The 24,943-nt window shown below is 45.2% G+C and overlaps 2 protein-coding genes across 10 annotated transcripts in view; both read left to right on the top strand.

The window, feature by feature from the left end:
• Positions 1–21,288, top strand: part of C14H12orf49 (chromosome 14 C12orf49 homolog) — a 355,931-nt gene extending 334,643 nt beyond the window's left edge. The window contains exon 6 of one of the 2 annotated variants that reach the window (XM_013990355.2): positions 21,256–21,288. In XM_013990355.2, coding sequence (XP_013845809.1) covers positions 21,256–21,273 — 18 coding nt within the window. In that variant the 3' untranslated portion in view covers positions 21,274–21,288. Of the gene's footprint in view, positions 1–1,830; positions 3,223–21,255 lie in introns of those variants that run through there. The other variant, XM_013990354.2, reaches the window with a different exon arrangement.
• Positions 21,291–24,943, top strand: part of MED13L (mediator complex subunit 13 like) — a 322,734-nt gene continuing 319,081 nt past the window's right edge. For 2 of the 8 annotated variants that reach the window (XM_021073120.1, XM_021073121.1), the window contains exon 1: positions 23,486–23,678. In XM_021073120.1, the coding sequence (XP_020928779.1) occupies positions 23,607–23,678 (72 nt within the window). In that variant the 5' untranslated portion in view covers positions 23,486–23,606. Of the gene's footprint in view, positions 21,309–23,473; positions 23,679–23,757; positions 24,315–24,359; positions 24,657–24,943 lie in introns of those variants that run through there. The other 6 variants (XM_021073127.1, XM_021073122.1, XM_021073123.1 and 3 more) reach the window with 6 other exon arrangements.

A 24,943-nucleotide genomic window follows, 5' to 3' on the forward strand; every position in this document is an offset into this window, starting at 1 on the left:
GTTCTCTGAGACAGAGACTATCATCCTCATTCCTCAGGAAAAAGAAGTGACATGTCCAAGGGCATGTGATTAGGCCCTGAAGCTGCACCTTGATCCTTGGTTTCTGGCCTCTAGGTTCCCAGCCCTTGTCACCCTACCTTCTGGTTGTCATGGCAGCTGCTGCATCATGGGGGGGGCAGGGTGTTGGTGGCTGAGAAGGTACAGGTGACAAGGCAGCCATGAGAATTTTGCTGGCAGTCAACACAGCCCTAAAATGTATGCTTTCAGTGAAAAATTTTAAGTATAATTCAGGATTTTCTCTGGAATATCCACAAGTTTCATATGCCATGAAATCTCAGGAAATGATAAAATAATAGCAATAATTATTCTGATGGAATACAAACATGCCCTTTTCTGATCTCAAAAAGGAAATATAATTGTCCAAACATCTCTTTATATTTAAGTCATAATTATAATATGTGTCTCCTTACATGTAAGCCCTCTTTTTGGCTTACTGATTTACAAGATGAGAACAGGGAATCCCCTCTGAAAGAAGAAATTTGGTTGAGTAAATTAGGTGTATCCAAGTGAAAGGAATATTATGCAACCTTTAGCTTTAATGCTTATAAAAAATGTTTAATGCCTTAAGAACACTCTGAAGATACAGCGCTAGGGATAAAAGCAGGACACAAAATTACATACAGAGATGGGCACAGCTCTGATATAAAAACCATAGAAAAGATTGGCAGTCAAGAAACAAAAGCGTTAACTGATTTGCCTCAGGGTAGTGAAGTCGTGAGTGGTTCATCCCCCCAGTTTCTGTATATATTTTTCTATGCTTTCCAGTCTGTCTACAATACTCATTTTTATGATCAAAGCAAAGCATAAAGTAAAAGCCAGAGGAAGACTGGGTAGTTTTGCAGGTTACGGTTTCTTATTATATAGACAGATCCTGGCAGTAAAGGATGAAGTGAGGCAAACCAGGGCCATTTGCAGAGTGAAAGGATGAAAACCGAGTCTTGAAGGATGCTTGTCCTCCAGAGGTAGCCGTGCAGTCTCAGCACAGCTGGCTGCCAAGGAGAAAATGGACAGAATCCTCCAGCTACGTAGTTGGAAACTCAAGCTGTATGGCTTTGAGCAAAAGAAACCACTCTGACCTTCGATTTTTCCTCTGTTACATGAGAATAATAATGTCTAGTACATAAGGTTGAAATTCTCTCAATGACATATTTTTCTTGAGTACTTACTGTCGTAAGGGCTAAAGATGCAACAGTGATCAAAGAAACAAGGTCCCTGTCCTGCAGCACATTCATTCTAGTAGCAGGGAGATGAGCTGATTATTGGGGGAGCAGCAGGAGCAAAGGTCCTGGGACAGACAATAGCTTGACATTTTATATCAGAGAGCAGTTCTTATGTGTCTGGAGCTTAGTGAGTAGGTAGAGAGTGGGAGCAGATGGGGAGAGGTAGGCAAGGGGCAAGCTTGGCAGGCCAGGGCAAGAAACTTTGATTTCATTCTAAATACAATGAGAAGCCACTTAAGGGTTTTTAGCCACAGACTAGCATGATCTGATTTAGAGTTTATGTCTTAAAAAGGCCACTTTGCTGCCATGTAGAGAATGGATTGTAAGATTGCATGAGACGATCAATACACAGAAGCACTTAACATTGGGTCTGGCACAAAGTGTCTTAATAAGTGGTAACTGTTTTTCATTATTATCATCATTATCTTTATTATTATTACTACTCTTTTGTCTGTCTTTGAGCCAGCTGGTGATTCTTGGACCCTTAGTTTCAAGCAATATTGACAAAATATTCTGATAAGCCAGTGAATTTTTCAAATTTGTTTTCCAGGTGTTTTCAAGTCCTCAGAGAGGTGATGATTAGAAGCCAAACACAAGCTGATACCTGTAAACTGCGGGGGGCGGGGGGCGGGGAACGAAGATATTCCTGAATCAGGGGTGAACTCTGGTTATCTTGTAGCTCAGAGACCCTGGGTCTTTATTACAGATTTCAATCTCCACCAAAGTACTGACTGAGCACAGTGCCTGTTGTGAAATCCAGCATATCTGGGTATATTCAAGAATGCCTCCCCTTCTGCTAACTCCTCCTTCCTCAAGACTTGGCTCAGAGATGACTTTCTCTGGGAAGCCTCCTGTGACCTTGCCCCAAGCCACACCCCAACCAAAGCTGTCTTCTCTTCTCTGTGCCCTTGGAACTTGGTCAGAGCCACGCAAAACCCTTCCGCTTTGATTAACGGAAATTTCTTCACCTAAACTCTGAATTCCTAGAGCCACAATAGTTGACATGATAGCTGCCAGCCAAGTGTGGCTATTTAAGTCTGCATTTATATTATGCAAATTTTTTAAAAGTTTATAATCCAGTTCCTCTGTGTCACTAGTTACCTCATTAGCCACTATATCGGACAGCATAGATAGGAAATATTTCTATCATTGCAGAAAGTTCTAGTGGACAGACCTGCTCTGGGGAGGTGGGGCAGGCATCATGTGTTAATATTTGTTAGTTTAGAGCTAGCAGGGTGTTTAAGATGTAGATTTGAGAGGCAGGCAGGACTCAAGTTCAAATTTCAGCTCCTAATATTACTGGATGTGCAATCTTGGCCCAAACAAGTATCCCCCACTTATCAGAAGTTCGCTTTATACCACCTCTCTTCTACGAAAGACCTACATCAGTACCTTTTTGCTCACTGGAAGAAACCTGAAGAGGATTTTCACTTTTATGGAAAAAAGACTAAAAGCCAAAATAGTGTCCAGTGTTTGTTTTGCTGCCCTGTGGTTTATAGAGTCAACACATGCCCCAAGCAGCAAGATGGGCACTGCCAATCTCCTTCCCCGGGAACCACACTCAGCATCTCAGCATCCAGCCACCACAGCTTTGAACTGTATGAGCACCTGTGCTTTATCTCAGTTTATTTTGTACATCCATTGGCAAGATGGGTCCTAAGGTAATTGTTCTTCAATTTAAGCCATTTTGGTTTACAAAGTTGTCACAGGAATGCTCTGCTTTCATATAGCTGGGGAAATTGTACCTACCCCACAGTGTGCCGGTGAAGATTGTATAAGTTAATACATAGGCAGGGCTTGCAACAGAGCCTAACACATAGTCTGCTCCAAGCAAGTGATAGCTTCTATTATCATCATTATCTCCAGCAAAATGACCAGCACATAGTAGACCCCCTTAAATGTTTACTGATTGCCTGAATAAATGAATGAGAGAACAAGTAAATGAATGGACTTCCATTTTGGGCTTTAAGGAAAGCAGCATACCTCTTTTGAAACCAAATAGATTGCCATTAATAATAGCTTCTACTTATTCAGCACTTACTACATACCAGGCGCTGTGCTAAGTGCTTTACACACAACTCTCCCAACAGCCCCATGAGCAAGGGACTGTTATTAACCACCTCCTTTTAGAGAGGAAGAAACTGAGGCTCAGAGATAGGAAGCCAAAGGGTCTAACATTAGTGAGATGTGAAGCCACAGCTCTCTGCCTTGAAGGAGCTCTGACTGCCTCTAGATTATTGGCTGCCGTGATTTCTTCTAGAAATGATCCAATCCCACCCTCTCTGGTTCTGCTCTCTTGGAGGAGGGGGGTCTGGGGCGAAAGCAGGCAGGGCTCTGATGCTCCCATTCTTCCCTGACCCCTGGGGAGGCCAGGGCTCCGCACTGTGAGAACACACCTGCAAGGAGGAAGGCGAGCTGTTCGGTTTTCTTTCCTGTTCACAGAAAGACTTTTGACCCTGATTTCTCAGCTTCTTTTCTTTCCCCATCCATCCCCAGGGCGCCGGCCCTCTGGCCGAGCCCACCCCTCCCCACCACCCCACGCACACCAGCGAGCAATGGCGAGGCCGCAGACAAGGGCGCCTTTCTTCAAAGTGGTTCCCCTTCATCTCATAAATTCTCAGCCCGGGCCTGATTGGCTGCGGCAGCAAGGAGCTAGGCCCCCGCTCGGCTCCCCAGATACAAAGTGAGTTGTGTGCAGTTTCTGCCCACGTGAGGCCAATCACAGGGGCCTGCGCCTCTCAGAAATCCCGGAGGACGAAATACCAGCGAGCCCCCGACACAGGGACTGACTGCCCGACAGAAGGTCACAGGATCAGAATTATCTCTGGCAGGACAAAGGAAGGCAGATAGCTGGGAAAACCAAGACAATGGAGGGGACCTCCCTAGTCACATCTAACCTGGAGACTTGAAGGAGCTTAACCCTTTCCCACCCAAACCTTTTAACTTCAGCCAAATGGGGTCTGTGTACAGACTGGGTCAGTGCCTAAACCTTCAGGGAATGGTCCCCAATTCAACCCATCCTCACGGTTCCTTTTGCCGCTTTCGAGAACTTGCCTTTCCTATGAAGCATGCTTCCAATGTTTCCAATTTTTAGGCACTAAAATTAGTCCAACTGTGCCTTCTAATTCTGTAGACACAACCCAGCTTGTGCAAATGTCCCTCTCTTCCATTTCTGGGTGAATTTTTGCATAGTACAGACTGCCAATTTTGTCGAGTGTTCTTGGGGGAAGATGGAAGTTTCAAATCATCTAGCTGCTTAACCATGAAACAAATGCTGTGGAACGCAAAGTTCTGATTTAGAGAGAAGGCTGCATGTAACACTCTCATGAAAAGAAAAACACAGACAAATGTCTTACATGGATCACTGCAATAGGAGTATGAACTGGAATTTATCAAACACTTACTATAGTCCTGCTTGTTCCCCAGGCTTTTATTTCTTTGCTAGAATTCACAGCTACCTCTCCTCTGAGGTAGATGACCCTTTAGCCCCATTTTATAGATGAGGAAACTCAGGCCCAGTAAGATTAAGTAACTTCCCCAAAGATTCAGCTAAAAACTGAGCCAAGATTGGGACCCAAATCTCCCTGGCTACAAAGACTGAATTCTTAACGGCAGCCCTTAATGAATGTCAATCATTATTGTTATTGTTGTAAAATACAGCACATTATCTACAGGAATACAAAAAAAATGCTCAAGACAGGAGTTCCTTTCGTGGCTCAGTGCTTAACAAATCCGACTAGGAACCATGAGGTTGCGGGTTCGATCCCTGGCCTCACTCAGTGGTTAAGGATCCTGCATTGCTGTGAGCTGTGGTGTAGGTCACAAACACAGCTCGGATCCACGTTGCTGTGGCTGTGGTGTAGACTGGCAGCTACAGCTCTGATTAGACGGCTAGCCTGGTAAAATCCATATGCCATGGGTGCAGGCCTAAAAAGACCAGAAAAAAAAAAAAAAAAAAAAAAAAAAAAAAGCTCATGACGTATAAGTGAAAACACAGGCAACAAGCCTGCACGTAGCCTGTGATACTATTAAAAATGACAGCTAGATAGATGTTGAGGAAAAATACTAGAACAATCTTCGCCAAAAGCTTGAGTGATATTCTCTCGTAATATTATGCTTTTCCCCACCTTGGTGCTTTTTTCCTTTGCCTTCCAAGTGGTCTTCATGGATCAAGTATAACTTTTGCCCTTAGGAAAGAAGTGTGTGTGTATGTGTGCTTTAAAAGCAAGAGGGAATAGAGAAGGTGACAAAGTAGGCCAAGGAAGCTGGAGCCTCAGTGATTTCAGTCTTGCCCCAAACTGCAGTTTGGGAAGTTCAAAGTTATGCCAACATGATGAAATAAGAGTCTTAAGCCATCTGCCCCCAGACCAAGTGAAGCCAAGTGACAGTGACAGTGAGAAAGTCCTTTAAACAATGCCCTAGAGGGTGTGCTGTGAGAGGGAAACAGAGAATGAGGGGAAAGTGGTAAAGTTCACCTAAGCAAAGATAAAGGTTTTCTTCCTAATGGACCCCTCCCTCCTAAGCCATTGTATTCACTGCTCAGATTCAGTCAGCTCTAGCTTTACCAAGAAAGACCAGAACTGTCAGGGGAGAGGGGGCAGGAAACCTTCAGCCTGGCCCCCAAGACAAATCCCTATGAGTCTGGCAGGAGGCAGCCTTGCTGATTCCAGGCCTATATTTTTCATTTCTTGTTTTAACAGTCATAATCGCCTTCCAATGCCAAAGCAGAACATGACTTTAATCCAGATAAAATAAAATTCCTAAGCCCTGAAAACTATATACAGATTTACAAGCCAATTTTAAAAAGCAAAAAACCTCGGTTCCAAGAGTGGCACATTCCACATGGCCGGCACTGGGGGCTGCCCTGTGGCCCTACCTCCAGGGGACAAGGTCCCAGGATGCATGGCTCAGCCCCCAGACCTGCAGCCCCCTTGGAAAGAGAATGCAGGCAAACACGGCCTTCGACGTGGACTCTTCTCAGATTCCTGGGCTCTGGGGTCTCTTGGCTTTCAGGAGTCCTAATAGATTCCAGCTCCCCTCTCTCCGCCTCTCCTCCACCCCCCAGCTGTTGCAGAAAACCACAGTCAACCTCTTCTTGCTCTCAGCTGCCAAGTTTTCTCTAAGTAAACACAGAATGTAGCAGAAGATCAGCTCAGTTCCTTTCCCAGCACTATAGGTTGGGTCAAGACTGGCCCAGTACCAACCTCAAGAGCCCAAACTAGGGTGGGTTCTGGGGTAACCACAGGCTGCCACTTAGCAAAGCCTTATTCGTGCTGAATGCCTTAAGGATGTGAATTCAGTTAATCCTGTTAATCCTATGAGGTGGGACCTTTGTGTATTGGATTTCATCTCTTTGCCCCTCTAGGTCTCCTTGCCCCTTTCACCCCTTGCTCTGAGTCCAGGAGGCTGACTGCAGTGGATAGCATTGTGGGCTGCCATGTACTCTGGCCTCTGGTTGGGTTTGCCCAGGAACAGAAGAGGCACTGGAGAGAGATCAGAGAAAGGAAGACAATGAGACAAGGACTTGATCCCCCAGACTCCTCCTTGCTGTGTGGCTATGGGCTGGGGGTGCCTCTTCCATAGCTGCTGTTAAGTGATGCTCTCCAAACAGCTTCCCTTTCCAGGTTCTGGAATGAACCCCTTTCCTTACTCCTGCAGAGGCAGGGTGAGAATAGATCCTCCCTCTGCTGGCCCCAGGTATTGTACTATGCCTTCCTGCTCTCCGTAAACCCTGCCCACACCTCTGCCAATAGTCTCTCTATTAAACGCTCCTTAGATTATATGGTTTCAGTGTGCCCCGTTTCCTGCTAGGCTGTTGACCAGTGCATTTTTCTCATCTCTGGTTGGTAGAGGAGGAAACGGAAACTTGGAGAAATTAAGTCACTTGCCCGGGGGCAGTTGTCTGGGATTTGAATTTGGATCAGCCTGACTCCAGAGTCCAGGCTCTTCACCTTCCTAACTACTGTATAAAAAATAAAATAAAATAAGCTTGTATTCGGTGACTGCTGTGTGCCATACAGTGTGCTAAGCCCCTCCTGCCTTCATTTTGTGAATCCTCATAAGCACTCTAGGGACAATACTACCTGCCATCCCCATTTCACAGATAAGAAAACTGAGGCTCAGAAAGGGGAATTCATCTGCCCAGCGCCACAAAGTTAAAGAGAATCAGAGCTGAGGCATGAACTCAGGGCAGTCCCAGCCTTCTACCCACCTCAGATAACATGCTTTCTGCAGAAGCAATATAAAAATAATAAAGAAGCCAAGAAAAATAATAAATAATAAGTAAAATTTGCAATTTGATAAGTTTTGACATAGGTATGTACCTGTGAAACTATCACCACAATCAAGATGACTAGTATATTGTCACTCACAAAAGTTTCCATGTCCCCTTTTGTCATCCCTCCTGCCTGCTTCACATCCCAGTACCCAGGCAACTGCTGATCTGCTTTCTAGCTCAGATTTTTTTTTTTTTTTTTTTTTTTTTTTTGCTTTTCAGGGCTGAACCCATGATATTTGGAAATTCCCAGGCTAGGTAGTAGTCAAATCAGATCTATAGCTGCCAGCCTATGGCAAGCCACAGCAAACCAGATCCTTAACCCACTGATCGAGGCCAGGGATCAAACTCACATCCTCATGGATATTAGTCTGGTTTGTTACCGCTGAGCCATGATGAGAACTCCTCTATCTCAGATTTTATATAAACAGAAACATATAGAAGTCTATCTTCTTTCACTTGGCGTAATTGATTTTAGATCCATCCATGTTGCTGTGTGTACCAATATTTCACTCCTTTCTACTTCTGAGTAGTATTCTATTGTATGGACATACCATAGTTTATTTATTTGTTTTTTTAATTTCCTTCCTACTTCTTCCCTTCTACTATATATCCATCTATCTATTTATCATCTATCGTTCAAGTACTTATCTATTCACTTTATTTAGAAGTGAACCTATATGTAAGGATGTTCACCATAGCATTTATATTTATATTTAATAGCAGACTTATGACAACCTACATGTCTTCCCATAGAGAAATGATTAAATAAAGCTTGATGAGGTTTGGAACCTCGTCAGAAGAGCACACAGAATCCTAAGCCAACTTGCTTCAATTGCCAGAAGGGCTGTGTCATTCTTAGTTTGTGGCTAACCTTCTACTGTGCCCTGCCACAGCTCTTGACTGGAAAGAAAATCATCTACTGACACCAGGCTAGCATGTCCAAAGCACAACCTCTCCTTGTTTCTTTGCTTTGTGTACTTCTTTTTTTTTTTTTTTTTTTTTTTTGTCTTTTTTTGCTATTTCTTGGGCCGCTCCCACGGCATATGGAGGTTCCCAGGCTAGGGGTCCAGTCGGAGCTGTAGACATCGGCCTACACCAGAGCCACAGCAACACGGGATCCGAGCCGCGTCTGCAACCTACACCACAGCTCACGGCAACGCCGGATCGTTAACCTACTGAGCAAGGGCAGGGACCGAACCCGCAACCTCATGGTTCCCAGTCGGATTCGTTAACCACTGCGCCACGACGGGAACTCCTGCTTTGTGTACTTCTATCTGTCTATTTATCTGTCTATCTCTGTCTCTCCACCCAACCTTCCATCCATTCATCCATCCATCCATCCATCCATATCTATCATCTATTATCTATTTCTTGATTTATGTATCTTTTCCTCCTTTTCCTTTGACCACCCTGTCCATTGATACCAATGAGGTCCACAGATGTTAATGTCCTCCTATAGCTGGAAGAAGACAGAGATTACTTTGTAAATGTGACCATCTAGTAAAATCCTATTGGTTGCCAAGCACAGCATGGAGAAATCAGAAAGTGCTTAGCATGTGGCCTGACACATATAAGTGTCATGGAAAAAAAACATTATATCCAGTGGCTTCCTTTGTTGGTGGTTGTAATTACAGATCTTTGCTACTGCCTCAATAAAACCTCATTCATTCATGACAATATGTGTGAAGGGTAGGTTAATAGATCCATCTGCATTAAAGGGACTGTTTAGAATCCTTAAACAAAATGAACCTTTCTTTCTTTTGAGTACAGAGGAGAATTTGACAAAGAAAGAGTTCCCAAGTAGTATTACTTCCCGGGCTGTTCTAATCAACATTTAAAACTCATCTGGATTTGGCAGGAATTTCTTTGGGTAAGACAAGGTGCTAAAAGCTTTAAAACAGTTTATTCTTTTAAAGACATGGAACACTCCTTACACAATCTTCTTTACACAGTTATGCTGGTAAGGTTTTCTTCACAGGTAGAGCAAAGGTAAACTGCAGCTTAGGCCAGGCTGACTTATAACAAATTCCATTATTAGCACAGTTCAAATTAATGAGATTTTCCTTTACTTGGTTTCAAAAGAGGCTCAAAGCCACTTAGTAACTTGAGACCTCTTGTGAATCTCATTACTAGAAGAGTTTTTAAAACAGTTTGGTCTTTGGTTACCATAGGAAATTGCAAAGGTCCAATGACTGTGTTTCATTCTGGATCCAAGTTTTATGCCAAGTGATTCATTTAAGCTTTGATGATTTTATAATTTAAAATATTTCCCATTAATGCAAAAAAAAAAAAAAAAAAAAAAAACTATTGGCACACGGTGAGCACACGAGAGGGATACAGACCAGTCGAGTTCATCATCTGAGTTCTCTGCACACCCCACAAAATAGGAAGAAAAGTAAACAAAACTTTCAAACTTTACAATATTTATCTTCAAGCTCTTAGTAGCCACAGATGCAAAGTGTTTCCTTGTGTTTTAAGTCGGGCAACCTCCTAAATTAAGTTGGATTTGTCCCAAGGACCAAATAAGAAAATTAATTCATGATCTAGGGCCTTCCAGAATGTTTTTTCCTTTCATTTTGTTTAGTCACTTTTATAGTCCTTTCCTTCTTCGAAGTAATTTGGATTTGATTGCTTCTTCGTGAAATTCTAATGTCAAGACTGTGTCTAATTTCTGTTTTATGAAGAAATCTGGAAACTATACAAAGGAATGAATTGAGATGCAGAGTCAAATAAAATCTGTAATGTGATAACTCTATCAACTCTGCCTGGAAAGATACTGTATTTCAATTAGATCTTGAGACATGTTCTTACATAAACTGACAGCATCGGATTGACAGTGTTCATCTTCCCAGAGAACACAATTTACAAGGACAGAGTGGTGAATTTGGTTCGGTATTCCAAAGGTATGTTGGCTTGCTTGCCCCAGTCCAGCCTGAATCAAGGTATGATTTAACAGACAGGCTCCCTTTCAGCATAAAATAAAAACGGCACACATATAAAAAATTTCCACCACCAGAAACAAAAGGTATTTAAAATTTAAAGTAATAATAGTAATAATACTTAGCATTTAAGCAGTACTTTACATCTTCAAAGCACTCCATAAACTTTGGTTCCAATTCTCCAGGCATTTGATGGTCTTTGATGTAGAGAAGAACTCTACACACAGTGGGGGAGATAAAGCTACACCCAGAAGAACTAAGCCCAATTAGCTAATTGTAACACTTTCATTTCTTCTCCCGTTCAGTTTCATTTTTTTCCAACTACCTTTTGTTGTTCTCATTTAAAGTCCTTGCAGGGTCACCTATGCAGTCCTGCAGGTAGCAACCAGGCTCCCATCCAAACTCATCTGCAAGACCTGGACTGCATTCTTTTCCCCAATTCACAACCAGGTCCAACAGGATTACAATTAGATTGATTTTATTCTCAGAGTTTCCCTTTCCAATTTTTCAATGGAGCAAAAATGTCCTTTTATTTAAGAGACCATAGGAGGTAATATGTTTTATAGATAGTAGATTTGTTTTCATCTTTTTCTTTTTCTTTTTTTCGGTCTTTTCTTAGCAAAACAAGAAACTGGCAGTCTTATGTCAGTCTCCCCAATTCTTTCTGGAGAGTGTACCCATGTATGAAATCCAAAAATTGGGGAAGCCCTGGTCTTGATGACTCTGAAACCCCCAGCAGTGCAGATTTAACATTTATCCCAACTGGCAATACTCAGTGTGTGCAAGGCTGTGGTGAAGCAGATAATCTCTTGAAGCAGGTTTTCTCCTCCAGTCTTGGTGGAAGTATAAACTGGTATAACCATTTTGCAGTATCTACGAAAGTTGTGATCTTTTGTATCCTTTGACTCAGCAAGTCTACTTCCAGGAATTTGGGTGTTTTTTCGTTTTTTTTTTTTTTTTTTTTTTTTTTTTGCTTTTTAGGGCCACACCCACGGCATATGGAGGTTCCCAGTCTAGGGGTCCAATCAGAGCTACAGCTGCTGGCCTACACCACAGCTACAGCAATGCCAGATCGGAGCCACATCTGTGACCTATGCCACAGCTCATGGCAACACCAGATTCTTAACTCCCTGAGCAAGGCCAGGGACCAAACCCACAATCTTGGGGTTCCTAGTCAGAATGTTTCCGCTGTGCCACAACGGGAACTCCCCAGGAATTTGTTTTAATGAAACACTCACATAAGTTTGTTAAGAAATATGCAACCCCATCAATTTAGCCTTGTCCTGAATTCGTTGTGTTTTTTTGTTTGTTTTTGATTTTTCTTTTTAGGGCCACTCCCACGGCATATGGAAGTTCCCAGGCTAGGGATCGAATCAGAGCTGCAGCTGCTGGTCTATACCACAGCCACAGCAATGCCAGATCCAAGGGCATCTGTAACCTACATCATAGTTTGTAGCAACGCTGGATCCTCAGCCCATTGAGAGAGGGCAGGGATTGAACACGTATCATCGTGGATACTGGTTGGGTTCTTAATCTGCTGGGCCACAATTCGAACTCCAATTTAGCCTTGTCTTGGAGTGAAAAGTTGGAGGGTACCAAGGACTCACAGTATGGGGACTAGTGGAGAAAAGTGAGACAGAGCCAGATAGTCATGTACACTGTAGTGCCTCTGGTAAATTAATGACATGGTTCTGCATTTCCTCATGTGGAAGGAGGTCTGACAGCTCATTCATCCTACACACTTTCTTGGGCACCTGCTATGTTCCAGTATCTGTTCTAGGCAAAGGATGCAGCAGTGAAGAAAGGAGACAATGTCCTTGCCCCCATGAAGCTTCCATTCTAATGGGAAAGATTTTCACAAACAAATAAATACATATTATCACATAATAACATATCCATTAGGTTAAAAAAAAAAAAGCAAGGAGCATGGGGAAGTCACTTCGGAAAACAGTTTGGCAGTTTCTTATAAGGTTAAATAGATATTTACCAATATACCTTTGGTCCGGCCATCCCACTCCTGGGTATTTACCCAAGAGAAATGCAAATTTATAGTCACCCTAGAACCTGTGTGTGTATGTTTATAGTGACTTTATTTGTAATCACCCCCAAAGTGAAAACAACCTGAATGTCCTTCAACTGATGAACGGGCAAACAAAATATGGTACACAGTGGAATATTATACACCAATAAAAAGGAATGGGCCACTGCTTCATATGACAACATGGAGGAACGTCAAATGCATTATGTTTTGTGGAAAGCTACATACCCTGTAATTTCATTTTATGTGACATTCTGGTAAAGGCAGAATATAGGGACAGAGAATAGATTAATCATTTCTGGGAACTAGGGTTGAAGGAAGGGGTTGATTACAACAGGGCACAAGGGAATTTGGGAGGGTATTGAAACTGTCCTAAGTCTTTGTTGTGGTGATGCCTACACAGCTGTAGATGTTTGGTCAAGACTCCTAATTCTACATTAAAAACAGTGAATTTTACTATAAGTAGATTATATACCTCAGTAAACCCTATTAAGGAAAAAAAGCAAAGTACAAGTTCTGTATACAGTATAATCCCATTTTTGTAAGTAATAAGAATAATAAAAGATGTTAGATTGTGCTTAGGGAAAAAAAAATTAGTTGAATATCCAGTACGTTGAATTGTTAACAGTAAGTTATCTGGGTTGGGGAAAGGGGTGTTTCATTTTCTAAATTACACATTTCTTTGATGTTTGAATATTTTATGGGGCATGTGTTACTTTCAAAATTACAGGGGACAACGGATTGTAATACAAAAGTTAACCTTCAGTGCTGGTCAGGCTACTGTGGCCAGGTGCAGAACTCATTTGAGATGCTCAGGCTACATCACTGATCCTAATTCTGGCTCTGGAGGGCAATTGTCCACTCAGGCTGTTGGTGACAACAGGCAAGGAAGGGCTGCTCCCCCCTCTATGCTGCTACTGGGGGGAGTGGGCCCTTCAGTAGTTCTCACGGGACTGGTTTTTGTGGACAGAGGTGGAGTGAGGCTTAGGGCTGACAAGGCTTTTGTCTTCCTGCCATAGAGAGAAGCTGTCTGTGGCCCAAGGTGGTTTAACACCTCTGATAATAAACCCAACATTGATTGACACTTGCTCTGTGCCAGACACTGGCCAAGGACTTACTGCTTAGTATTATTTTGTAATTCCTTCATTTAACAAACATTTGTGGGATACTTTTTTTTTTTTTACATTTTGCTTTTGTTTTTGGCCACACCTGCGGCATGTGGAAGTTCCTGGGTCAGGTATCATACCCCTTGGCACAATAGCGACCTCAGCCCCTGCAGTGATAACACCGGATCCTTAACCTGCTGACCCACATGGGAAGCCACAAACACTTGTTAAACACCAACAATATTCTAGGCACTGGGGATATGATAGCGATCAAAGAGGAGGAAGAAAAAAGCCCTTATGTTCCATCCCCCTTATATTCTAATAGGGAAAGGGGGAGACAAGCACAAATATGTGAGAACAGATACATATCAGAGGATTTTATTTTTTTATTTTTATTTGTCTTTTTGCCATTTCTTGGGCCACTCCCGCTGCATATGGAGGTTCCTAGGCTAGGGGTCAAATCAGGGCTGTAGCTGCTGGCCTATGCCAGAACCACGGCAATGCAGGATCCAAGCCGCATCTGCGACTTACACCACAGCTCCCGGCAACACCGGATCCTTAATCCACTGAGCAAGGCCAGGGATTGAACCCGCAAACTCATGGTTCCTAGTCGGATTCGTTAACCACTGAGCCATGACGGGAACTCCTGTCAGAGGATTTTTAGATGCTAAGAGAAAACTGAACAGAGTGAGGGTGCAAGAGGGAGGGATTGGGGCATACTGCTTTAGGTGCAGTGGTCCAAAAGGGTCTTTCCAATTTGGGGGCCATCTGACCCAAGGGGAGGAGGGGCCTGCCAGGGCCAGGGCTCTGAGGCTGAGTGTGTGAGCAGAGCCAGAGGGAGGTCATGGTCCTGCAGCAGAGTGTGCGGGGGGGACACCTGCAAAGGAGCAAGAGGCCACATGACCCAGGGCCCCCACAGGTGGCAACAAAGTGTTTGGCTTTAACTTTGAAGGAGATGGGAATCATGGAAGGGTTTAGAGCAGAGGAGTGACATAGGTTTGATTAGGATCCCTCTGACTGCTCTGCAGGAAAGAGGACACAGTGGGAGTGGGGCAGGAGTGAGATCATCAGAGAGACAAGTGGCTTAGGCTTGGGGTGGCACATTCTGGATATTTTCATTTCACCCTTCACTTTTCCCATCTGCAAAATGGAACAATAATAGTATCTCCCTCACGGGAAAATTAAACAATTCCATGGTGTAAACTATCTGGCCCTGTGCCTGGTGCATGGGAAATGCTCAATAAATATGTCTGTGCTTATTATTATAGTTATTATTATTATTATTGTTATTGCTACTACTACTGTTGTTGTTGTTGTTACCAACCTCCTTATGATGCCAGGATAATTATGCACGCATGATGGATGAGAAGAGTGAGGCTCATAGGGTTGAGGCTGCTTCTTCAAGAGCAGGTGGCTGGTAAGTAGTGGAACTATACTGTTCCAGGACCCTGCAGAACATTTATGGGGAGGCACACTTGGCCCGTGTGGAGACGGGAAGCCCAGAATAAAGGGCAGAGGGTGTCTAAGCAAGTGGGAACCCTCTAACCTCATCTTATTTCAGAAGGCAGCAGTGGTCAAGCTTCAGATCCTCCCTGGCACTTCCAAGCTGTGTGACCTTAGGCAAGTCAGCTCACCTCTCTGAGCCTCAGCTGTCTCATTTGTAAGATGAGGACTGTGATAGGACCTACCCCATGAGATAGTTGTGACAATTAGACACCTGGCAGAAAATGAGCTGCCTAAACACATTCAGAAAGCAGCCCCTCCTGATGCTACAGTAAAGAGGGGGTAATTGAGTATATATGGTTGATGGAATGTCTTGTTGGTAGCACCCACCACACAGCTCTGTTAGGGAGGAGAAAGCCGTACTTCTGTTGGGATCTTGAGATGTGGCTGATTAGATTATATTGAACAGGCTCATTAGGGTGCACTTGCTATGGGAACAGTGACCTCTTCATCAAACCACAAACACAGAACATTGCAAAGGTGTTTTTTGAGTTTGAGTTATTGTATGATTAACATGAAGTAAAGTCTGCTTGTTGGAAAGTCACTTTAAGGGTCTATTCTTTTTTTTTTTTTTAATGTGAGGGAATATTTGCCTAGGTATTTTTGGTGGAATGTAAAGAAGGGGCTTCTCTGTTCAGTAAGCGTTGTGAAATGCTGGTAGAAAATCCCCATAACACAACTTGCTAACATTTACAGAAGCTGTTGTGATTAAGTGGGAACCAAGCTACAGAAAAATCTACAACAAGAAGTCAGCAAAGTAAGATCAAGAGACTATAAAGTAAACAATATATAGAGAATGAAAAGTAATTTATTTCCTTGGGGAAGCGATCTGTACCGACAGCAGCAACAGAGTGACTCTGTAGATGTACTCCATTTCCATCCGCGGGAGATGATTGCAGTCAGCACATTTGAAAATTGAGAAATTGTGTACGCAATTTGAAAAACCAACTGATTATAACTCACCAGTGTGCTAAGAGGTCAGTGGCCCATTTCAAAAAGGAAAAACTGAGACTCAAGTGGGAGAGAAGAGTTGCTTGCCTCATCCTTGCTGAGACACCATAACCCAGATGACCAGGAGAGCCCAGTGAGCCTGTCACTGGGCCATGTGAAGACAAGGTGATGACTCATCTCTCACATGTGGCTTTTTTTTGGCCTCCGAGTTGTTGCCTGAGTAAGGACTGTGCTCTTTCCCAGGGTTGCTTTCAAATAAAACGACCTGTTGCAGAAAGCAAGAGCTGCCTACCCCCACCCCCACCCCCCCAGGCAGGAACCCAGCCAGCAGGGAGCTGACACACCTGTGCTAGGGAGCAGGCAAAGTGTCCTCCAGGCTGGGAACTTAAAGTGCCTGACAGTTTGGAAGGAACTGGTATGGGTATGGTCCCTGCAGCATGGGGTCCTTTGTCTAACATGCTAGGACCGGGATGTCACTTCTCCAAGAGTAGTATCACACAGCTGGTGTGGCTCAATCAGTTGCCTTCTCTCCCATCTAGCCCCTGATTTAGGCCACTGGTGAAAAGACATTTGTCTTCCTTACAAACCTCTGGACGCTTGGGTCTGGCCCGGAGCACAGAAAGCAGAAAGGGTGAGATGTGCTGGCAGAATTGCCAGAAGAGTTGGCATCTCCCCTCCCAGAGCACAGCCTGGCTCAGGGCCACCCGAGAAGGCCGTTTCTTTTATGAGCATTGAATTCACACTTGCACAGCCCTGGAGAGGAAAAGTTACAGAATCCACCGTGTGAACACCCTCTTCCCTTAAAGATAATTTTGAGTTGGCTGTTATGAGTGAGGCCGTTCAGATTCTAAGAGCGTGTGTGTGTGTGTGTGTGTGTGTGTATGTGTGTCCATCCAGAGGAAACAGAATTTAGTTGCATGTGATATATTTCACCACCTGCTGTGACCATAGCCTGCAGCATATAAACTTAGTAGAGGCTGAAAATTTATGACTATAGTCACTTGTCTTTGGTCAAGTGTCAGTGTAGTAAAAAAAAAAAAAAAAAAAAAAAAGAAATCAGAGGGTATCATTTGCACACTTCTTTATTATTAACCAGTTGAAAGCAATTTATCGTGGGCTGCTAAATTACTCAAAAATCAGCCGTACTGAAAGCAAAAGAGTCCTAGGTAGGTAAAAGGTGTAGATGGCACCGAATATAGTTAATTTAGGCTCAGTGGGATTTTTAAAAACTCGTATATCATTGCTTACATGATCTCTTTGGTGGTATTTCTTGGAGCTCAGTCTTTGTATTTTCTGAAAAGCTCTGGGTCTGAATAGTCACTGATATTTATTGAATACCTAGTATGTGTCAGGCAGGTGCTGCTGTGCAAATAACTCACTGAATCCTCACAATGGCTCTAAGAGGCAGATACAAGGTGGACCTTGCTTTAGGGATGGGGAAACAGAGGCTCAGGAAGGTTAAATCACCCTCTAAGAGGTCAAGAGGGTCAGTGGCAGAGCTGGGATCTGGACCAGCCATCATTCAGCTCTGAAGTTCTTGCCCTTCCCCAGACCTCAGGCTGCACTCTGCTATTGTTTTTACTTCATCCTCTGCACTGTCTTAGGGGAGAGGTTGGAACAATTAGGAAATCCTTGGTGGTTAGGAGCAGAGCTGTTATTGCCCAAGGCAGCACAGCTTGATTGGTATAAGACCGTTCTCTCAGAGGGAACTTAAAACTTCCACTTAAAAATTGAATAATGAAAGTGAAGGAATGAAAAGGATAGGCCTGCTGCATGGCAGCTTCTGGAAACATCTTTATGGAATTAGGGAACAAATGGCCTTGTCCACACCAGGTGGGAGGGACCCAAGACCGGTGCATGCCATTGTCCCAAACCCCATACTGGTCTCGCTGGGACTGCCTCTGGTTCTCTCTCATTCTCAGCTGCCAACTTGAGTAGCTGAGTAGCGAGAAACCTCAAGAGGAAATGCAAATGGTCAAGAGACCTAAGGGAAGATCTACTCACTGGGGTTTGGGAAAGCAAATTCACACAATGACACCATTTTTCACCATCAGCGTGGCAAAAATTAAAAAAAGATTGGCAACATCCAGATACTGGCAAGGTGGTGAGGAAGTGTACTCTCTTCCCGTATTGCTTGAGGGAGTGTGAATTGCCACAATCTTTGGGGAAAGTCTTCTGGCTGTATTTATTAACAATAAAAATACACGTTTATTAACAATAAAAAAGCAATCCTATTTTGGGGACTTTATTCTACAGAAATAAAAGTGTCAGTACATAAGAATATATGGATAAGGATATTTACTGCACCCTTATTTAGAGTAGGAAAAAACTGGAAACCACCGGAAGGTTCCGAAATAGGGGAATAATTGGATAAATTATGGCACAGGTGTTCTATGAAACACTATACAACTAATAAAAGACTGAGTTGGATCAAGATATATAGGCCTAGAGGTATATTTGTGATAAATCGTTAAGTGAAAAAAAGCAGCTTGCAAAGTAATATATGTGACATGATCCCATTTACATAAAAAGTAAAAAAATATATAAATAAAAAAATCCCATAGGAGAATGTGTGTTTAAATTATGTGATTTGTTGTGAGTGTGGATGAAGCAGAGTAAGGACTCGCAACGATTTGGTTCACTTTGGTTATCTCTGTGATAGAGAAAAGAATGTTCGCTTTTCCTTGCATACTCCTGTGTTGAACTTGTTACAGCTAGCATGTTGTTACTTTTGTTATTTACAATGAAGTAAATCTAATAAAGCTGAGGTTAAAGGGGGAAAAAAAAACAACCCTTCAAGTGGTGGGACTGGGTGCCATTTTCTACTGTAGGAGGATGGACAAGTGACTGTGATTGTTATAATTTATTGATCACTGCCAATTGGGCCATGCACTGTGTCGAGAACTCACCCTGTGTTATCACTCTGAGAGGTCAACACACCAGAAGAAATAGGGGACAGAGGGGTTAAGTGACTTCCTCAAGGCTGCACAGCTAGTGCATGACAGAGCAGAGATTGGAACCCAGGTGTGTCTTACTCTGAAGCCATATTCTTAACTCCTACAAAATACTCCCACCCTGCAGCTGTGGTGGCTTCCTGTGTTCTTTCTAATAGGGTGGTTCCTCCTCTGGTCATATTTTTGCTTCCATTTTCTTTCTGCTATTACATTTGGTAACCATGAAAGGGAACTAACCTGTTATTCTCAGAATAGGACCTGAGATTTGTGCAGAGGGGCACCTCTATTTCCTGTCTGGACAGTAGGCATTTTCACAAATGGAGAAACTCAGTTATGAATGAGGATGTTTCTGATGAGTCTAGTGCCTTGCTGCTTCCTAGTCATCAGTGATGGGTTTTGTTTTGTTTTGTTTCTATCTTCTCTCCTGAGGCTCTCCCATCAACTCCCATTGCTTTCACCATTAAGGACTCTGAAGATCTTTATCAGTCATCTCCATGGTACAGAGAGTCAAAGTGTTTCTTTGCTAGAAATGACCCAGAAGATCACCTGAGCTGCTTTTTCACACAGGAGGAAACTGAGGCCCAGAGAGGTTCAGTGGCTTATCTAAGATAATAGGGTCGCTCAGTGGTGCATCTGAGACTAGAACCCAGTTCCCTTGGGTCCTCATTCTGTACTCATGTTGCCAGGGCAATCGCACACTGCACTTGTAGCCTTTTCCACTCTGGGACCTTAGCTTTGACAGCCAAGAAAAACTCCCCAGATGAAGTTTTTTTCCCCTTTTGTCTTGTGTTGTTTATTTGCTTTTTAATTTACTTTTATGGTGGCATTTGATTATTGTTTTCAATTTTATTGATTGATTTGTGTTATTTATAAATTATTGCACTGAATAGGTAATGGACACATTCGGTTTAAAGCATGCAAAGCGTAGAGTGAAAAGCAGTTTCTCTCTCCACTTTTTTTTTTTTTTTGTCTTTTTTTTTAGTCTTTCCTAGGGCCGCACCCATAGCATGTGGAGATTCCCAGGCTAGGGGTCCAATTGGAGCTGTAGCCGCCAGCCTACGCCACGGCCACAGCAACGCGGGTTCTGAGCCACATCTGTGACCACAGCTCACGGCAACGCCAGATCCTTAACCCACTGAGCAAGGCCAGGGATCGAACCTGCAACCTCATGGTTCCTAGTCAGGTTCGTTAACCACTAAGCCACGACGGGAACTTCTCTCCCCACTTTGACTCCCCAACCCCAGAGGCAACTGATGTTACCATTGTTTCATGCAACCTTCCAGGGATATCTCAATCAATAATTTCTTTTTGAGGTTATTCTATGTCAGTACACATAGAGCAAACTCATTATTTTTAATGGCTGCATTGGATTATACTGTTAACTACTCCCCGCATGATGGACATGTAAGTTGCTTCCAGTGTTTGTCCAACAAACAGTACTATAGTTTACATCTTTGCACTGCATGTCTATGTTATACACCTGGGCAAGAATCTTTGTGGGATAAACTCCTAAAAGTAACATTGCTGGGTCAAAGGGAATGCTCATTATAAATTCTGATGTTTTCCAAATTGATGCCCAAAGCTGTGGCGCTAATTTATATTCCCTCTGGCAGTGTGTGAGAGTTCTACTTCCCTTCACAGTTGCTTAAGCTTTTAAAATATTGTCAATACTTATTATGATTTTAATTTCTGTTTTTCTTATGATGAGTGTCTTAGTCTGCTTGTTGGGCTGCTCTAACAAATTACCATGGACTGGGTGGCTAAACAAGGAAAATTTATTTCTCACAGTTCTGGAGGTGGGGAAGTCCAAAATCAAGGTGCTAGCCAATTTAGTTCCTGGTAAGAACCCTCCTCTGGTTATGTCTTCAAAGGGGGCTGGGTGGGAGTGGCAAGAGAGAGGGAAAGGGAGAGGGTAGAAGAGAAGGAGAGAGAGAGTAATTGAGGGCTTGAAGTCTTTTCGTTTTGTCTTACACCATGCACTAATCCAATCATGAGGGCTACACCCTTGTGACCTAATTACTTGCCAAGGTTCTATCTTCAAATACCATCACACTGGGAATTAAAGTTTCAACATATGAATTTTAGAGGGACACATACATTCTGTCAATAGCAGCAAGTGAGACTGAGCATCTTTTTTATATTTTTAAAAGCCATGTGTCTTTCCTATTCTCTAAACTATTAATGTCCTTTTCTCATTTTCCTCTTAGGTTGCTTTGGGAGTCTAAAGAGATTTGCTGAAGAATGAGAACTGGGTGACCAGGTGTGTAGGATGAAGGTCTCCTGGGATATAAATATGTCTGGATATGATGGACCATCACAATGATTGCTCAGGCTCAAGTAACACCATGCATGTCGATACAGTGCTTTGACATTTCTTTTTTCCAAACGTTTTCACCAACAGTATCTTAATAGAAATGTGCAGTGGACTGAGGTCAGTGGGTCAGCAACTGGGACCCCTTTTGGACAGGTTGGGAAATGAGGCTCAGAGAGTTAAACTATGGTGATCAAAGTAATACAACTAGGGTTGCCAAAGCAATCTACAGGCATCTGCCCACAGAACCGTGTGGATACAGGCTTGGGCTCTGGAGCCAGATAGACCTGGGTTTGAGCCATTCACTAACTGGAGAGCTTAGAGATATCACTGTGCTTCTGAGGTTTGACCTAGAGTCTAAGGATAATAACAGTATCTTCTTTATGTGGTTGTTCAGAGGACTATGTGAAATAAGGTAGGCACACTCATTATAACATAGTGTCAGTGGGTTATAACATAGTGTTGGCCATGATAGTACACATTATAACATGCTGCTCATGGGTTTTGCTTTAGCAGTTACTTGTAGTAGTTCCTAAAGCTCAATTCACATGTCTAACACTTCTCTCCTTTTGTTACACTCCATCTTTCTCCTGTTTTCCACTCTTCCTCTCTTTTAGTCCAATCTACACGGCTCTTCCACGTTCGAGGGCTTGTTAATGAAGAAGTTATCTTCTCTCCTCCTTTGCATCGAGGTCAAGCCTTGAGGGCTGGAAAAGAGCCTCCCTATGGTGGCATTCCTCTGTACTCCCATACTGGAAATGTTGGTTACTGATTGAATGCTGGAGGGAAGGTCTGCTCCCAACACAGCCCTAGTAAAGTGCCTGGGAGTTAAAAAAAAAAAAAAAAAATTTCTGGCACAAAGCAGGAGATTAGAAAGCATTTATGCAATGAATGAACGCATGCTCACAGTGCCTAGGAGTAAGGGTTCAAAAGGCATTTCTGCATTTCTTAGTGCCTGGTATTCAGTAAGCGCTCCTGGGCGAGGGTAATAAACCTTAGTGCAAGAGCTTAGCTTCCCTGTGCATGGGTGCAGGGGTTTGAATCCCATCTCCTCCTCTTCCCAGCTGTGGGCAAGTGACTTAATCTCTTTGTGCTTCAGTTTTCTCATTTGCAAAACACGGACGACAGAGTGAAACCTTGAGACACGTGGACATGCTGTCTGGCCAACAGCGAGCCCCACCACCCAGTCGCCCAGGCCGTCAGAGGCACAGGTTAGGGGCCCCAGCTCTCCGCGGCCACTGCCACAGGCATTCCGGGGGTGAGGTAGCGCCGCGTAAAGATCCTAGCACCCGAGGGGGCGGGGCGCGGCGCCCAAGCGGGGCAGCGCACAGCAGCCTGAGGCCGCTCGCCCGGCCGCTGCCAGCCCGGCAGCCGCGCCGCCCGCACTTCTTTCTCTCCCTCCCCGTCTTCCTTCTTCTCCCGGCCGGAGAATCCGATCGCACTCGGCTCAGCAGCGCCGCCCGCGAGCCCCGCCGCCGCCGCCGCCGCTCAGGGCCCCTCCCCCGTCCCCCCTCCCCGCGCGGCCGGCGCCCGTCACGTGATAGGGCGCTAGCCAATGGCGGGCCGAGCCGCGGTCGGCGGCCGCCATTGCTGTCAGAGTGAGAGAGCCCGGGGAGGGAGGAGAAGCGAGGCTGACTGGGGAGGAGGAGGGGGGGGTGGGGGAGGAAGAGGAAGGAGGGGACGTCGCTCGGCTGCCGGGGTCGCCCGCTGGCTTCGTCCGCACCCCCCCTTCGCGAGTTCGCGCTCCGCGGCTGCGGCGGCTCCGAGGCGGCGGCGGCGGCTCCGGGGCTCGCCTCCTCTCACGCGCCGGCGGGGGCCGAGGGGGAGTCGGTGGCTGGAGATAAACAAGGCGGCGGCGGCGGCGGCGGCTGAGGAACAGGGAAGGCGGAGGCGGCGGCCGGCCCGCAGCGCCGGCCCGGGAGGCAGCGGCGGCCCTGAGAGGCGGGGAGGGCGCCCGGCCGCGCGGACAGCGCCCCCCGCCGCCGCCGGAGCCGCCGCCGCCGCCGCGGGAGCAGGAAGGAGCCGCGCGGCCGCCGCGGACCCCCCCGCCGGCCCGGGCCCGCCGCCCCCGGCGCGGCGTCGCCGCGGCGCCTCCCACCCGCCCGGCGGCCCTCCCGCCCTCCCCCGGCGGCGGCGGCGGCCCGGCTGCCCCGCGCTCTCCGGCGAGGCGCTGCCGCCCGGCCCGGCCTCGCCTCGGACGCCTCGCTCCGACATGCCCCGCTCTGGCGGCCGGGCTCGCGGAGGATCATGACTGCGGCAGCGAACTGGGTGGCGAACGGGGCGAGCCTGGAGGATTGTCACTCCAACCTCTTCTCGCTGGTGAGTAGCCGGGCTGCAGGGAGGGGGCTATGCCGGGGTGGGGGGGGGTCCCCGACCTCCGCCGCCGACCTCCGCCGCAGACCAACTTTCTCCTCCCGCCGCCGGGACTTCGCCCCTCCCTCGCCTCTCCCCGCCGTTCGCCTCTCGCTGATTCTCCCCCTTTTGGATCGTCTCTCCCTCGCCTTGGATCCCATCCAGTGTTTATTTGGCTCTTTAAAAATCATTTGTGAGCGCGGCGCTCGGCGTGGAATTTGCATGTAGAAGTCTCAAAGCTGCGGATTCTGGGTCGCACTTCGAACGCCCACCCTCTGTTGCCATCGCACTCCCCTTCCCCTCCCCTTCCCCCCCTTTTTTTCCTAAATGTGGAAAGCTTTGCCTTGTGCTGCCCGCGCCTGCGATAAGCAGCCTTTTTCCCCCCTTGTCGGATGGGCTGCCCGCCCGCCCGCCTTTTGAATTTTTAAAAAATTCCATAATGACACCTGCAATTTCGCCCGAAAACAGTTGATTGAATGCGATTGTGTCAGTAAAGGACTCTTGCACCCGAAGCTCCCGCGATTGTAAACATCGACAGCCGCCTGCCTCTTGGGGCTTACTACGCTGGAGAGCCGTAAAGCCATTGCACCGAGCCGACGGAAGGTGGAGAAAGCTTTTTCTTTTTTCTCTCCTCCTGTGTTTTTTAAAAAACTGTTTTCTCTCTCCTAACACACACACACATACACACACACACAGCAGCAGCAGCAACAAGCTGGGCGGTTTGATAACATCGCTTTTATCTGCCTTCATCTCCCTCGCGCTCTCTCTCTGATAATTGACAACTTTTCCTTCGGATTTGAATCGCCTGCCTTAATCTTGAAGCAGTTAGGGTGTCAATTGTTCTCCTGGAAGCCTGGCACCCGACGACGGCGTCTAGATTCAGCGAAATTAAAAATGTATAGGGCTCCAGCAACTCTTTCCTGGCGGTGGCAGTGACATTTGGTGGTAAATGCCATCTTTGCTTTTTATTGGGTCGTATTACCTAGCTCTGAAAACATTCACGTTGTTAAACCTGGCGTTTAGGCTAATAATTGCAGTGCGTGGTCTTTAAATATGTGCTTTGTGCATGGGTTACTGTATATATAGCTATGTGCCCGGGAGACTACGAATTTGTTTAAATATTGAGCAAAGATTTGTAAACAGATGTAAGGCAATTATGTTTCAGGCGTAGAATATAATTGGAAAATTGGCTGAACGGTTTGTTTAATTTAGCCTTAAAAAAAGAAAACCCC

Source organism: Sus scrofa, chromosome 14, assembly GCF_000003025.6.
Source record: "Sus scrofa isolate TJ Tabasco breed Duroc chromosome 14, Sscrofa11.1, whole genome shotgun sequence".
Taxonomy (NCBI): domain Eukaryota; kingdom Metazoa; phylum Chordata; class Mammalia; order Artiodactyla; family Suidae; genus Sus; species Sus scrofa.